Source organism: Labrus mixtus, chromosome 20, assembly GCF_963584025.1.
Source record: "Labrus mixtus chromosome 20, fLabMix1.1, whole genome shotgun sequence".
Lineage (NCBI taxonomy): Eukaryota > Metazoa > Chordata > Actinopteri > Labriformes > Labridae > Labrus > Labrus mixtus.
In genome coordinates this window covers 22275519-22292594 of record NC_083631.1, presented here as the reverse complement: position 1 = coordinate 22292594, position 17076 = coordinate 22275519, and the positions used below count along the sequence as shown (strand labels likewise).

Here is a 17076-nt window from a genome sequence, read left to right as displayed (position 1 = left end):
CCCCCCGGTGGTGGAATGAACTTCCAAACTCCATGTGATCTACAGAGTCCCAGCTCTTAATGAACACCTACGACCTTAAAGATGATGATGATGATGATGGTTTTAATATGGTTCCTATACTGATTAGAGCTCTCAAGAACAGCTGTTGATGTTGTGCTCTGCCTCTGGTCACTTCCTGTCAGCACCTGTGTGTCCGATCGTACTTAAAGCTGATCGTTTGCACTTCCTGACGTTGTTGCCTCCTCTCTAGGTCTTTGCTTGTGTTGCTCTTACTCTCTGATGTTCCTCACTTTGGATAAAAGCGTCTGCTAAGTGAATTGTAGAATTGTCACTCTGCACTCATTTTTTAACTTAAATAAAACCCGTCCTTTACACAGGAATACAACATCAGTGTGATACTTTAATTTTAAAGTAGTAAAAGTATAATAAGCGATTACAGAAATAGCATTCAAATTCTATAAAGATATGTGTGCAACATTGACTGTATACAAAGATGGACAACACATCACCACCTTCTACAGTTTACAACAGTGAAGCCAAACGACCCCTGTGACAGACGCTGACATATTTCTCCTTTCGAGCCAGAGTCTGTACAGCTGTGAGAGCTGAGGTGTTGATGTCACACCGCTCCTGCTAACACATTTAACTTCATGATAAAACTTCACAGCTCTCTCAGGTGGGTTCAGTCCACAGCAGAACGGATTCTTGTGTCGCTTTGAAGCAGACGCTCACGGTTGTGTTTGTTATGTTTCCTCTCTCTGTTTCTCCTCTACTCTGATAACCTGCTGCACACCTGCTTTGTGTAAAGTGCCTTGTCATGAATTGGCGCTATACAAATATTGATTTATTGATTGAGCGCTGCAGGAGCCTCATTTGTCAACAGAGCTGTCACTCATTATACTCCATTTTATAGAATCAAATAATAACTAAACATGAAACTTCTCAGAAAACGAGGGAGGACTTGAACCCAAATCAGCATGATAAAAACAAGCTAGCATGACAGAAACAGGGTTTGAGAAAACTTTTCTTTACCTGTATTTTCATTTTAAAGTTTGCCCCATGTCCCAATTGATAACACAAAGGAGGCCGAGCTTATGACCTATACTGCAGCTGGTCAGTAGATGGAGCTCTAAATCTGTTTGGCTTCACTTTGAGGGAGGTGTTGTCCAAAACGCTGGACGCATCCCACACCCCTGATCAGTGGGAACATTTCACCCCCCATCAGGAATGGGAATTTCCCCCTCAGAGTCTGAATCATACATTCCTATCTCCTTATCTGACAGTAGAGGCCCTGATCTCTTTTTCTGCAGCTGTGTTTTAGTTTTTTATTTTCTTCAGGCTTATTATCTGCAGCCAAGAGAAGTCTGCTTATTGTTGTGTTGCATCGGTAACATTTTTATTCGTGTTAAGTGCACTTGTGCAGAATCAGACATTTCAGAGAAGAACCTCTTTAAATACAAGAAAAACACTCCTCACACTGCTTCAGTATGACTAGACAGGGAATGATCAGGGAAAAGACAACACATAGGGATGTCATTTAGTTTCTACCTAAAGCTGCAAACAATAAGATTGCAGCAACGCCAAAGACTGCAGTAGCCACCGCAGCCAGTCCAGCACCTTCACTCTGCCTTGGCTGGATGATTTTGATGATCTCGATTCGACTGGGATCCCAGACACAATCCTCCTCCAAACCGCTTGGCACCATTCCACAATTTGGTGGCACCCACGCGGTGTCAAACACCTTCCCATAACTGGAGTCATGCCAGGTTTTCTGACGTGGGTGGCCCTGACGATTGATGGCGATCACTCTCCCCACATCGACCACGACCTTAATGACTACCTTGTCAGACTCAGGGTGACCAATGGGATAGCGGCTCGCTTTATCCAGATCTCTGCTGAGGTAGACTCCAGGGCCGAGCATCCCATCCTTAGACCGACAAAAACCTCTGTTCTTGATGGACCGAGCAGCCTGCCTGGTGGTGCCGTGGTACATGACGTACCTTCTACCACTGACCGGCTGAGAGTGACCAAGTTTAATGACGCCATAAGGCAGACCACCATCATCCTCAGCCCACTGGTACGGCATGCTGGTGTCAGTATCACTGTAAGAAAGAGGAATATTTTATCAATCAGTTTTTATTAATACAGAGCCAAACTGATTTTTTTAACTATCACTGGAACTTGGATCTGCTCAGCGTGATGGTGTCAGTAACACTGAAAGAAATGTGATTAATTAAACCATTCTTATTCATACAGACAAGGATAAACTAAAGACACTTCCAAGTGCAGCAGTCGCCACCATAGAAAACACTATTTATGCTTATTAACCCATTCATTGCCAGCTACTAGATTAAAGGGGACATATTCATATATATATACCCCTCCCCTAGTATCTCCACCCGTGGACTCCACCCCCAGCCTAGAGAAAAACTTTTGCGCACGTCCGCCATTTTTATTCTCGCTACAGAGGAGTGATGTCTACGGGAAAACTCGGGGGGGGGGGGGGGGGGGGGGGGGGATACATCAAAGGCAAGCCACACCCATGGGGGGAGAAGATATACTTCCTCTGTGGGAAATGTGGCATGGCGTATGACTTCATGCTGCACCAAGGCACTACAATGGAGCTATCACAACAGCACAGGAAGCAGCTGGGACATGGAGTTGGAGTGGTGTACCATCTTAGCCAGCAAATCACTGAGGCCAACCACAAGTTGTACTTTGACAATTATTTCACAACGTACAATCTTCTGGAGCTGCTGGCTGAGAGGAAAATTCATGCCGCTGGAACAGCAAGGGTCTCTCTATGTTGCTTGACGGCACCCAAGATCTCTCTTCTGGACCATACCCTGTCCAGTCAACCAGGTATTGACGACCTCGACCCCGACGTCCATGAGGTGCTTAATGGAGTAAGCCGGTGCAACATCAATAATCCGGGGGGGGGGGGGGGGGGGGGTCTGGAGGCGGGAACGAGTGTGCTCTCTTGAACCGGTTTGATGCGTGCCACATGAAACGTAGGATGAATCGGCCAGGGTCTTGGGAGCTTTAAAGGAACAGCAACAGGATTGACAACTTTTGACACTGGGAATGGCCCAACGAATCTAGGGGCCAACTTACGACATTCCACTCGCAGAGGAAGATCCTTGGTGGACAACCAGACTCTCTGCCCCGGCTGGTACGAGGGAGCTGATACGAGGGAGCTGGAACTCAACGATGATCTGCTCCCCTTTTATACCTTGGAGATGTCCTGAGGAGCACCAGACGGGCCTGTCTCCATATCCGGCGACAACATCGAATGAGGGCCTGAGCTGATGGGACACTGACTTCTGACTCTAGCTCAGGGAACAGAGGTGGCTGGTAGCCATAGGCACACTGAAAAGGGCTAAAACCAGTAGAAGAGCATGGTAAAGTATTATGCGCATACTCAGCCCATATCATGTGTTTGCTCCAGGAAGATGGGTTATGGGAGACCAGGCAGCGAAGGCAGGTCTCCAACTCCTGATTCATCCGTTCGGTTTGACCATTCGACTCAGGGTGATAACCAGAAGAGAGGCTGACAGTGGCACTCAGCAGGGAGCAGAAAGCTTTCCAAAACTTCGAGATGAACTGGGGACCTCGGTCTGAAACAACATCTTTAGGGAAACCATGGAGACGAAACACATTGGAAAGCAAGGCTTCTGCAGTTTCTTTGGCAGATGGCAATTTACGCAAGGGAAGACTTGATATATTGCTCCATGGCTTCTCTTTCTGGAGGAGATAAAGAGTACAGACGACCTCTGGGAGGAGAGGTTCCTGGAAGCAAGTCAGTAGCACAATTGTATGCACGGTGGGGTGGTAAAGAAGTTGCTCGTGTTTTGTTAAATACCTCCTTAAGGTCCTGGTAGCAAGAGGGCACATTTGATGAGGTCTGGGAATTCAGAGTCAGGAGGCTGAAGAAGCTCTGGTGGCGTTGAGCACTCTGGCAACACAGTTGACGCCAGAGCCGAAGGTCCTTGCATGCTATCTGAGGGGAAACAGGTTACTTTGCATTTCTCCCCCCACCCTTTAACTTCTCCTGTAGACCAGTCCATGTGCGGATTATGTTTGATCAGCGAAGGAAGTCCTAGAATGAGGGGATGCATTGGGGACTCTAGGAGATTGAAGGAAATGTTCTCAGAATGATTATGTGCCATGATCAGCTTAATGTGTGGGGTCTCATGCGTAACTCTACATAACAAGCGGCCAACCAGAGCATTAGCAATCAGAACTTTAGAAAGGGGAATAGGAATTAAACCCAGTCTCTTAGCCAAATGAAAGTCCATGAAATTGCCATCAGCCCCAGAGTCCACTAATAAATCATGAGGGAGGGAGAGACAGGAGGAGATGAGTTCGGATTTAGTTAGTTTAGTTTAGTTCATGTGCATGTTCAGAACCTTCCACAGACTCAAAAACATGCAAACATCCAGTTCCAGATGTGTAGGCCATAACTGATTGATTACTATGTGGAAAAACTCAGCCTTATTTTTCTTAAGTTTTTATGACATTTTACGCCCATCTTGTCATGGCGTCCATTGGAATGGACATGAAAAATTACCAATAAAAACATGATTTAGAAAAAATGTGTTTTTTCCACTTTGTTTTTATGTTGGAGAGGAGTCAGAATCAGTTTAATATTTTTTTTTTTTGCCCAGCAGAAAAAATTTGGGTCTGAAGGGGTTAAGATCTGGCAAGTTTTTCATGGGCGCAACCCACATACTCAGCTCTGCTGCTCATCCCACAAATGCATGTTCCTTACAAATGTGGCACCATTTAAAAGGGAAATAAACAGGCTTTCCAACAGCATAAGATTTATTGCCAAGAATCATTGTTACAACAACAAAATAATCTACCAAACACATATGTCCTTACTTTTTGTGCGATGTTTATGTTAGAATAATGATGAAGATCAGAGAATCCAATCCACTACCTCTGGGGCGCCGGTTTCTAAATGGTTAAGGGCACATGTACAAAGGTTGTACCTGATGCTCCTCCCTGCATGTCGTTCCCCACTCACTCTCTCTCTCCCCTCTCCCCAAGTTACAACTCTATCCACTGTCCTATTGTTGTAGTTTGAAATGTTGAATCATAACAGAAACACACAATCTGGACAGCAACAGGCACAAATCAATACGTTTTTAACCTCTGAATTCATAAGTCATAAGCTCATGTTCTGATACACGTACCCACATACCCACCCACTCATTCCTGTTAAGAGACCAGCTGTCTGTCCAAGAAACTTCTAGGACATGGTCCTTATATAGCACACATGTTGTAATTACTCAGTGTGTATAAAAGAACTGCTCCAAGAGAAATAAACAGATCCTCGATTCACAAGCCATAGTCTCTGTCTCATCGTTCAAGAGCATTTACTCTTCTACACTATCTCACAAGAAAGTCATCAAAGCCTGTTGTTTCGGATTTATTTTTTGTGTGTGAAAAATGTGAACCCCTGCTGCCCCTTGTGACCGACATTTTAAAATCTGTAAACACCAGGAATCAGCGGATTTGGTTCACTTACCTCTCTGAGGGTTCTTCCAAGACTTCTCTCTCTGACTTCCTTCAGCTGTGTTTAACGCTGTTGAGCTGTGAGGGGAGTTTTTAGAGGACGGTACGCACAGCTTTCACTTTCTATATCCGGATTTGAACTGTTATTTGAGTTGGTTTACACCCAGGAAAAAACTTATTAATAGCAGCCGTGATGTGAGTTGACTTTCCTGTAAATGGATCAGCGACCTCAGGAAGCTTTTTTTAAAAATCTGTTTTCTGTTTTTTAGTTCCTTTTGCGTTTCTTTTTTAATCATTCTGTTTCTCTGTCTGTTATTTTTATATTACTTTGTTGCCTTGTGTTACAATTTTATATTATTTTGTGACTTTGTTGGTGTTTTTGTTTCATTTCAGGGACTTTGTGACCTTTTGACCTTTCATTGCTTTGTTGCATTGAGTTTCTTTATGGATTACTTTTTGTAAATTTTGTTTCCTTTTTTGTGTTTATGTGACTTTGTTGATATTTTGAGTTTACTGCTTGGATATTTGTAGATATATCATGTTTGTTTTTTATAACTTTGTGTTATTTTTTGTGACTTTGTTGATGTTTTGAGTTTCTTTTCAGTGACTGTGTGACCTTTGACCCTTTTGTGTGGCTTTGTAGTTATTTGTAGTTACTCAGTGATTGTTTTTGGATTCTTTTGTAGTTAATTTGAGTTTATTGTTTGGATATTTTTTCAACTTTGTCGATGTATCATGTTTGTTTTTTGTAACTTTGTGTTATTTTTGTATTATTTTGTGACTTTGTTGATGTTTTGACCTTTTGTGTGACTTTTTAGTTACATTGAGTTTCTTTTTTTATACATTTTTTTTACTTGAGATATATCGTGAGCGTACTTTGTGTCCTTTGGATGTTTTTGTGTCACTGTTTTGTATCTTTTTAAAAATGTTTATTATTTTGTAGATATTTTGTGTTTCTAATTAGTTACTTGCATAATCTTCAGGCTTATTATCTGCAGCCAAGAGAAGTCTGATTTTGTTTGTGGGGAATGCAGGTGCATTCAGGAACGTGTTCTTAAGTACTAAGTGCAAAAAAACATCCTTTCTTTGTTCATTGTTGTGTTACATTGGTAACATTTTTATTCGTGTTAAGTGCACTTGTGCAGAATCAGACATTTCAGAGGAGAACCTCTTTGAATACAAGAAAAACACTCATCACACTGCTTCAGTATGACTAGACAGGGAATGATCAGGGAAAAGACAACACATAGGGATGTCATTTAGTTATTATTAAAAGCTGCAAACAATGAGGTTGCAGCAGCACCAAAGACTGCAGTAGCCAGGCCAGCCAGTTCAGCACCTTCACTCTGCCTTGGCTGGATGATTTTGATAATCTCGATTCGATCGGGATCCCAGACACAATCCTCCTCCAAACCACTTTTCACCATTCCACAATTTGGTGGCACCCACGCGGTGTCAAACACCTTCCCATAACTGGAGTCATGCCAGGTTTTCTGACGTGGGTGGCCCTGACGATTGATGGCGATCACTTTCCCCACATCGACCACGACCTTAATGACTACCTTGTCAGACTCAGGGTGACCAATGGGATAGCGGCTCGCTTTATCCAGATCTCTGCTGAGGTAGACGCCGGGCCCGAGCATCCCACCTGAAGAGCGTTGAAAACCATTTGCCTGGATGGATCGAGCAGCCTTACTGGTGGTGCCGTGGTACATGACATACTTTCTGCCATTATGTGCCTTAGAGAGACCGAGTCCAAAGAGTCGAGCGAGCCCAGGGGGCAGGTCAAAGTCATTTTCATTCATGATGATGTCTGGATTACTGTCACTGTAAGAAAGAGGATTATCAATGTTCAAACTTTAGAGGGATGTGAAAGAGGAATATTTTATCAATCAGTTTTTATTAATACAGAGCCAAACAGATTTTTTTAACTACCACTGGAACTTGGATCTGCTCAGCGTGATGGTGTCAGTAACAGGCTTTCCAACAGCATAAGATTTATTGCCAAGAAGCATTGTTACAACAACAAAATAATCTAACAAACACAAATGTCCTTACTTTTTGTGCGATGTTTATGTTAGAATAATGATGAAGATCAGAAAATCCAATCCACTACCTCTGGGGCGCCGGTTTCTAAATGGTTAAGGGCACATGTACAAAGGTTGTACCTGATGCTCCTCCCTGCATGTCGTTCCCCACTCACTCTCTCTCTCCCCTCTCCCCAAGTTACAACTCTATCCACTGTCCTATCTCACAAGAAAGGCATCAAAGCCTGTTGTTTCTGATTTATTTTTTGTGTGTGAAAAATGTGAACCCCTGCTGCCCCTTGTGACCGACATTTTAAAATCTTCATTTAAGAAAAACAGGCGCTTTAGCCTCTCAAACGACTTCAAAAACATGAAGCTGATTTAGTTCTCCTCTCATTTCCTGCTTTAAATGCTGTGAAGTAAATCATTAACCTCCACTCCCGCTTCACTTTTTATATTCATGATCATGTGGTTTTCATTCGGCAGCACTTTGAGAAATAGTTTTAAATGAAAAGAAAGTAACAAATAAAACCTCAGTTGTTGTTATCAAGGGGTTAATAGATTAAAAAAAGGTGTTGACATATCTGGAACAGCCCTCACTCTCCTCATATTTATCAAAAAGTCAATGTCATGTTCAGAATATTTTTCTGTAAACACTTCTCAGGAATAAGTGGATTTGGTTCACTTACCACTCTGAGAGTTCTTCCACGACTTCTCTCTCTGACTTCCTTCAGCTGTGTTTAACGCTGTTGAGCGGTGAGGGGAGTTTTTAGAGGAAGGTACGCACAGCTTTTACTTTCTATATCCGGATTTGAACTGTTATTTTAGTTGGTTTACACCCAGGAAGAAACTTCTTATTAGCAGCTGTGATGTGAGTTGACTTTCCTGTAAATGGATCAGCGACCTCAGGAGGCTTTTTGAAAAATCCTGTTTTCTGCTTTTTAGTTCCTTTTGTGTTTCTTTTTTAATCATTCTGTTTCTCTGTCTGTTATTTTTGTATTACTTTATTCTGCCCTTGTTGATGTTTTGAGTTTCAGGATGTTTGATGATTGATGAGGTAGACTCCAGGGCCGAGAATCCCACCTGTAGACTGCCCAAAACCAATGGCCAGGATGGATTGAGCAGCCTGACTGGTGGTGCCGTGGTACATGACTTACTTTTTGACAGTGACTTGCTGAGGCAGGTCCAGCCGACAGACGGCATCAGGCTTAACAAAAGTATCTTCAACCCAACGATACGACATCTTGGTGTCAGTATCACTGAAGGAAAGAGGATTTTATGTGTGAAGATTTCAGAATTATTTAATGCAAAACAATACAACATCAATGTATACAAACAAATATGTGAACAAAACCCAAAAAATTTCAATATAATCGACACTAATGTATATAGTGTGGCCTATGATTCAATGTATAGGTAGCATTTGAAGCTCAAATCACAGTGATGTTATAGAATGACTGACAAGTACGGGGTATCCCTGCAAATGTGGCTTTGTCTCGTCTGGAAAAATAATCTGAAGTTCTCTTTATCTGAGAGTGCAGAACATATTCTGGTTGCATTGGATTAAAATGAATAACGCATTCCCACCAGATAGTAAAATGTGGTCACATCCGTTCTTAAAAAATGAATAGGCCAATGCAAAAAATCATAAAACTGCAGTTCCTCGACTGTCCACTGGAGGCTGACTGCAAAAGCCAAGGAGTCCCTGTTAAGTCCTGTATTAAAATGCTCATTTTTAGTGCATAAATAAAAACGTTTACAGCCTGGTACAAAAAACTATTTGGTAACAATGGCTGATTTCTTTTTAGGTACACGCTGTATGTGCGATTTTATTTTATAACTCATCCATTTTGATTTTAGTAAGCCCAAGAGTTCATCATACATTTGCATAACTCAGGCTGTGGCTGAGATGACTGACAGGTGGGTGCGTTGTAGCTGTTTTCCAGGAAGCTTAAAGTCTTTCTATGTGATTTTTCACACTTAAATATAATAGAAATCAAGTATATCCTCTGAAAATAACTCTGTGAGTCATGACTGTCTACAATGGGTGTAACACCCGAGTCCCACTGTCTGTGATGTTTTCCGAGTTTTCAGAGTCCTATCTTCACTTTGTTTACATCGCCCGGACGGCCGGCTGACTCCTCCCCTCGTGTATAAAAGTTGTTTAATTGAGGGACTAGAGAAAAGAAGAATAACATACTGTACTCACTGCTTAACTGTGTTTCTAGATCACGCTCATTTCAGGTAAATTTACATGCAGTGTGAAGATACGAGCATAATAAAGATCGCTAGCATTAGCATGCTAACACAACAATGCAGCGCGAGTTGTTTTGGTTTCATGCTGGTGCTCAAGGGCGACATCTGCTGGATCAAAAAATCACATATAAAGCCTTTAAGGCCCGTCTCAGCTCCACCTTTTAGCCTGTCACTAGATTGATCTAATGTAAAGCATTTCCAATAAGGTGACCGCCATCATTGGGCTTCATAACGCCTATGCAGAAACCCAATGGTGACATCACTGAGATTACGTCCATGATTCATACAGTCTATGCTGCCTTGAGTTCATTGTTGTTCGTCATCTCCATACAGAAACTGTTTATTGTTGCTTTAGTTTTTTACAAACATATAATAATTTAAATAAATCCCATTTTATTTTAATATGTAAAAACCAACATTTTAATTTTAATTCCTAATTTAATTTATCAGCTTATCGACAATAAACAGTCCGTGCATGGAGACGACTAACATGAAATATCTCGGGAACATGAATAGTTAGCCAAGAGGAAATGAGACAAAATGAATTTGTTTATTTTCCTTTTAAATTTCAGGTATGACACCCAACGGCAGATCATCTATATAAGTTTCTACAACTTCCTTCATTTAAAGATTTTAGATGAATCATTTCAGAAAGCCAGATTAAATGTTAATTCAACACAAAAAAGAGACTATGTTTTTACCACAATACTCTCCAAAGCTAACCCGGTATTCAGTATTTGAATCACTCAATAGATTATTCTGTTAAAGGTATGTACGTGTTTTGAACCACAGCAATACGATAATGTTTCCTGTAACTTAAAACAAGAGAAGCACAATTACACAAATACATCAGACTTCAGAGGAGAGCTGTTCTGCTTCTGCTCTGTACAGGACTAAACACAGTTCAAGAGTTGGATTTCATAAATCATTGTCAATGCAAAACAAAAAGAGTGTCTCCAGATTGAGCTACTTTAAGTCTGAACTGCCTTTTCTTTTATATTGCTTCCTGTGCAGGCGAGCTGTAAAAACCTCACAGGAAGCAGGTGCACTTTAAAGAGGTTGTAGGAGCCTTATTGCTCATCATGTTAAATTTATGAATGCATGTAAGTTACCTACTGCTGCGTAATGCATCTGGAGAAACCCAATGCACCTTGGTGATGGCTAAGGCAAGGGTCGTGCCTTTAAAGTCTCCAACTATACCAAGAATGGAACTTACTGCAGCCACAGTCTCAGTCAAGATGGACAAGCTTCTGAAGAAAGAGATTGAACTTGAACTTAAAGACTCAATCTACTGGACTGACAGCACGGCTGTGCTAAAGTACTTGAACAGTGAAAGCACAAGATTCAAGACTTTTGTTTCTAACAGAATCTCAGCAATCTTGGATCACTCTCAGACCTCTCAGTGGAGATATGTTAATACAAACTTGAATCCTGCTGATCACGTGTCAAGAGGACAGACTGTGGAGGCATTCTTGAAGAATGAAAGCTGGATTTCAGGCCCAAGTTTCTTGCTCAGCATACAAGACCAGTGGCCCAAGAATCCAGACCCTGGAATGCTTGATGTTGATGACCCAGAGGTCAAAAGAGTGGCTCAAGCACATGTCATTCAGGTGCAAGAGCCCAAAGATGTGATGGACCAATTGATGACTTACTACTCATCTTGGACAAATCTAAAACGTGCAGTTGCCTGGTTTCTTAAGTTGAAAGATTTGCTTAAGGAACTGAAAGCAAAGAGAAAAGAAACAAACACATTAGATGGTGAAAGCAGAGTGACTCAGTTCAAAAAAGCTTTCAAAGGAACACAGCTAGTTTGTGAAGATTTAAACGAAGCAGAAACTGAAGTCACTGAAGTACTGTCAGAAGAAAAGTTTCAAAGAAGATTTGACAATGCTAAAAGAACATCAAAGGGTAAAGAAAAACAGTTCACTCTACAAGTTGAACCCAGTACTCCAAGAGGGAGAACACCAGTAAGATCGCTGATACCTTGCAACAGAAGGGTGTCCAATGGCACTTTAATCCTCCTTCTGGTTCTCACCATGGAGGAAGCTGGGAGCGGCTGATACGCTCAGTAAGAAAGGTTCTTAACATCACGGTGAAGGAACAGGTTCTTGATGAAGAAGGTGTGTGAAGCAGAGGCAGTCATAAACAGCAGGCCCATCACAAAGGCATCTTCAGACCTCAATGATTTAGAGGCCTTAACACCCAACCACCTGTTGTTACTGAAGGTTAAACCAGAGTTACCTCCAGGTGTTTTCAACAAAGACTTCTTCTTCAAGAAACTGAGGACACTTGATCTGTGCTGGAAACCAAGCACTCAATTAGGATGAGGCATTGATGATAATGGACTAGATCCTAAGCCAAGTATTCGATGGGATGAAGAACAACAAGAAGTTTTCTTTAGTTTAACATAGCATGTGGGCTCTTTTGATTTAAGTTAATGTTTTGAGTAATTGTTTCAAGGGCATTGATAACAATTAGGGGCCGGTAATGTAGGAGCCTTATTGCTCATCATGTTAAATTTAAGGATGCATGTAATACTCTTTGTTCATTGGATCTGGGAGGGGGAGGGGCTTGTGGACTTAATTGGGCTCAGTTCAGGCTAGTAGAGAGTGGAGCCACACAGTTTTTTGACCTCTCTCTCCTCATCTCTCTTTTTGTATAGTTTTGGACTAACCTGTATCTGTTTTTTGTTTATTTTTGTTTAAGTAAACATTTAAACTTTGATCATTTGGTCCTGTGGATTTTTTGGATGAAAATTACGTAAGAGAGGAGTTTTGGGAGCGTCAAGCTTCGGCTTCATTCAGTGGATACCTACAGAGGTCATATTATGCCCTTTTTGGGGTTCATATATTTAATCTATGTACCTATTAAAGTATGTTCACAATAGCTAAAGTTCGAAAAAAGTGTCTGTTTTCATGTTCTGTCGCTCCATGCACCGGCTCACTTCTGACTCTCTTTAAGGCTCTGAAGTGCCCACGTTCAGAGTCCCCACGTTTGCCAAGTCTGATCTGATTGGTCGGCCTGTCGGCTTTGCCGTAATTGGTCAGTTGCTCAGCACGGTTCTCGGAAATGTCCCGCCACTTTTACCACATTGGGAATGCAGCCACCGCTCCATCCGAGGGGAGCATAAACATTAGCACCTTAGCACTACTGTGCTACCGCAGGCTACGGCAGATCGTGGGCGTGCTACAGAAGTTAACGGGCGAGCAACATGAGCTGTTGGGCTTGCCACAACGAGCCAATGGGCTTAGATCAGTGATCTCACACTGACAAGACGTCACACTGGCAAAAATTTTTCGAGGGGGGCTAGAACCGAGCGTTACATGCAGCTAATGCTACAGCTAACAGGAGGACGTAGGAGAAGCCGCGTTTCCTTGGACTTTGAATTTTTGCAAATAGATGTGCCTAAACATGCACAGGACACTTGGAAAACACACTAAAGAGCATATAAAACCAGAAAAAGCATAATATGGGACCTTTAATATCCTGAGTAGAAGTCTGCATGCAGACTTATGTCCTCAGTATTCTGGATCTGTAAAGTTTAAACTCATGACTACTTCGTCTATACTGACAGGCTATGTACCACAGGCATTTAAAGTAGCGGTAATCAAACCTCTACTTAAAAAACCTACTCTAGATTCAGGAACTCTAGCTAACTACAGACCTATATCCCACCTTCCTTTTATCTCAAAGATCCTGGAGAAGGTGGTAGCTAATCAGCTGTGTGACTTTCTCCATGACAACAGTTTATTTGAGGAGTTTCAGTCAGGATTTAGAGTCCACCATAGCACTGAGACTGCACTAGTTAGAGTTACAAACGATCTACTGCTAGCTTCAGACAGGGGACTTCTGTCTGTGCTCGTCTTGTTAGATCTTAGTGCTGCTTTTGACACCATTGACCATCGGATCCTGTTGTGCAGACTGGAACATTTGCTTGGAATTACAGGGACTGCTTTAAGTTGGTTTGAATCCTACTTATCAGACCGATCTCAGTTTGTACATGTTAATGATGAGTCCTCTATGCACACTAAAGTTTGCCATGGAGTCCCACAAGGTTCAGTGCTTGGACCAATTCTTTTTACATTATATATGCTTCCTCTGGGAAATATTATGAGGAAACACTCCATACAGTTTCATTGTTATGCAGATGATACTCAGCTTTATGTATCAATGAAGCCCGGTGGCACCAGTCAGTTATGTAAGCTAGAAACGTCCCTTAAGGACGTTAGGACCTGGATGACCAGAAATGTTTTGCTACTTAACTCAGACAAGACTGAAGTTATTGTGCTAGGCCCAAAGAACCTCAGAGAGACTTTTTCTAGTGATTTGACTGTCCTTAGTGACATCAGCCTGGCATCTAGCACCACTGTTAGGAATCTAGGAGTTCTATTTGATCGAGATATGTCCTTTAGCTCTCACATCAGTCAAGTTTCAAGAACAGCCTATTTTCACCTTTGTAACATAACAATGAGTAAGGTCTTTTACCTGCTTTTTGTATCATAACAATGAGTAAGGTATTTTACCTGCTTCTTGTAAAGTGTCTCGAGATAACACTTGTTATGAGTTGACGCTATACAAATAAAAATTGATTGATTGATTGATGACTGCTATTCAAATACTGTCAGCTGCATCGTGAGCAGTCCCCTTTCCTTCTTTTACTGCCATTGCCCTGGACTCTAACTTTCTGATGTTTCCTGATTCTGTGGGTGATATAGATGTGTGAGAAAGCTCTGTTTACATAACATGACTCATTTAGCCAATACACATTTTTTTAGAAAACAGAATGTATTATGTTCTCATAAGCTGTGAAGGTCATACAAGACAGCAGTGTGCTATTAGTTGTGTAAACAGGTTTTACAGGTCTGCATGGCCCTACCGGCCGTACTGGTTCTGCGGTCCACATAACCATCCAAATATTAATTAATGAAATGACAGAGCAATGAAATGACAGCACTTTGCATTTAAAAATTCTTAATCTTTTGTAACATGGAAATAGATTGTTCCTTTTTTATTTGTCACCTCTTGCAGCTAAAATCAGTTATCACTCTGCTTTCAATTGAACAAAACAGCAAATCTGATTTTATGGAACCAATTTATTTTCAGGGTTACATTTGGAAGTGATACAAAATGCAATGTCTTGATTCATTATACAAATATATAAAAATACATTTGACCATTCAAATAAAATTGGTATCATCTCTTAGAGCTCACTTTGCTCTCATTTTATTAATGATTTTGATTCGACTTGGATCCCAGACACAATCCTCCTCCAAACCGCTTGGCACCATTCCACAATTTGTTGGCACCCAGGCGGTGTCATACACCTCGCCATATCTGGAGTCATGCCAGGTCTTCTGACGTGGGTGGCCTTGTTTATTGATGGTGGTCACTTTGCCCACATTGACCTCAACCTTAATGACGACCTTGTCATCCTCAGGATGATTGATGGGATAGCGTCTAGCTTTCTCCAGATCTCTGCTGAGGTAGACTCCAGGCCCGAGCATCCCATCTGTAGACTGCTGAAAACCATTGGCCTGGATGGATTGAGCAGCCTGACTGGTGGTGCCGTGGTACATGACGTACTTTCTGCCATTAACTGGTGCAGAGAGACCGAGTCGAACGACCCCAGGGGGCAGGAAAAAGTCATTTTCAGCCCACGCCATTACTGTCACTGTAAGAAAGAGGATTGTCAATGTTCAAACTTTAGAGGGATGTGAAAGAGGAATATTTTATCAATCGGTTTTTATTAATACAGAGCCAAACTGATTTTTTTAACTACCACTGGAACTTGGATCTGCTCAGCGTGATGGTGTCAGTAACAGGCTTTCCAACAGAATAAGATTTATTGCCAAGAAGCATTGTTACAACAACAAAATAATCTACCAAACACAAATGTCCTTACTTTTTGTGCGATGTTTATGTTAGAATAATGATGAAGATCAGAAAATCCAATCCACTACCTCTGGGGCGCCGGTTTCTAAATGGTTAAGGGCCCATGTACAAAGGTTGTACCTGATGCTCCTCCCTGCATGTCGTTCCCCACTCACTCTCTCACTCTCTCTCTCCCCAAGTTACAACTCTATCCACTGTCCTATCTCACAAGAAAGTCATCAAAGCCTGTTGTTTCGGATTTATTTTTTGTGTGTGAAAAATGTGAACCCCTGCTGCCCCTTGTGACCGACATTTTAAAATCTTCATTTAAGAAAAACAGGCGCTTTAGCCTCTCGAACGACTTCAAAAACATGAAGCTGGTTTAGTTCTCCTCTCATTTCCTGCTTTAAATGCTGTGAAGTAAATCATTAACCTCCACTCCCGCTTCACTTTTTATATTCAAGGGTTAATAGATTAAAAAAAGGTGTTGACATATCTGGAACAGCCCTCGCTCTAGTCAGAATGTCATAGTCAGAATATTTTTCTGTAAACACTTCTCAGGAATCAGCGGATTTGGTTCACTTACCACTCTGAGGGTTCTTCCACGACTTCTCTCTCTGACTTCCTTCAGCTGTGTTTAACGCTGTTGAGCTGTGAGGGGAGTTTTTAGAGGAAGGTACGCACACTTTTACTTTCTATATCCGGATTTGAACTGTTATTTTAGTTGGTTTATACCCAGGAAGAAACTTCTTATTAAGAGCCGTGATGTGAGTTGACTTTCCTGTAAATGGATCAGCGACCTCAGGAGGCTTTTTAAAAAATCTGTTTTCTGCTTTTTAGTTCCTTTTGTGTTTCTTTTTTAATCATTCTGTTTCTCTGTCTGTTATTTTTATATTACTTTGTTCTGCCCTCGTTGATGTTTTGAGTTTCTTTCCGGTGACTTTGTGATCGTTTTTAAAAAAATATTTTTGTGACTTTGTAGATACATCGTGTTCGGACTTTGTGACCTTTTGACCTTTTGACCTTTTTGTGTTACTTTGGACTTAATTGTTGTAACTTTCTATCATTTTTATATTACTTTGTTGCCTTGTGTTACAATTTTGTATTATTTTGTGACTTTTGTTGATGTTTTGAGTTTCTTTTCAGTGACTGTGTGACCTTTGACCCTTTTGTGTGACTTTGTAGTTATTTGTAGTTACTCAGTGATTGTTTTTGGATTCTTTTGTAGTTAATTTCAGTTTATTGTTTGGATATTTTTTCAACTTTGTAGATGTATCATGTTTGTTTTTTGTAACTTTGTGTTATTTTTGTATTATTTTGTGACTTTGTTGATGTTTTGACCTTTTGTGTGACTTTTTAGTTACATTGAGTTTCTTTTTTTATACATTTTTTTACTTGAGAT

General features: G+C 41.2%; 1 protein-coding gene across 1 annotated transcript; it reads right to left on the bottom strand.

Moving 5' to 3' along the window:
• Positions 1–387: 387 nt before the first annotated feature.
• Positions 388–16311, bottom strand: LOC132954468 (uncharacterized). Its single transcript, XM_061027021.1, has 7 exons — positions 16261–16311; positions 15026–15474; positions 6860–7304; positions 3422–3629; positions 3233–3379; positions 882–2102; positions 388–573 (listed from the first exon to the last, which is right to left on the bottom strand). Exons 2-6 carry the CDS (start codon positions 15464–15466, stop codon positions 1538–1540), a joined length of 1806 nt encoding a protein of 601 aa, XP_060883004.1. The 5' UTR covers positions 15467–15474; positions 16261–16311; the 3' UTR covers positions 388–573; positions 882–1537.
• Positions 16312–17076: the final 765 nt, after the last annotated feature.

What these genes read in the sequence shown, in the direction of transcription:
- LOC132954468 (XM_061027021.1), bottom strand. Translation starts at nt 15,466, where the DNA reads ATGGCGTGGGCTGAAAATGACTTTTTCCTGCCCCCTGGGGTCGTTCGA. An exon ending in AAACACATGATATGGGCTGA is followed by an intron (nt 3,380 to 3,421) that starts GTATGCGCATAA and finishes TACTGGTTTTAG; the next exon opens with CCCTTTTCAGTGTGCCTATG. An exon ending in CTCCTCAGGACATCTCCAAG is followed by an intron (nt 2,103 to 3,232) that starts GTATAAAAGGGG and finishes TCTTTCTTACAG; the next exon opens with TGATACTGACACCAGCATGC.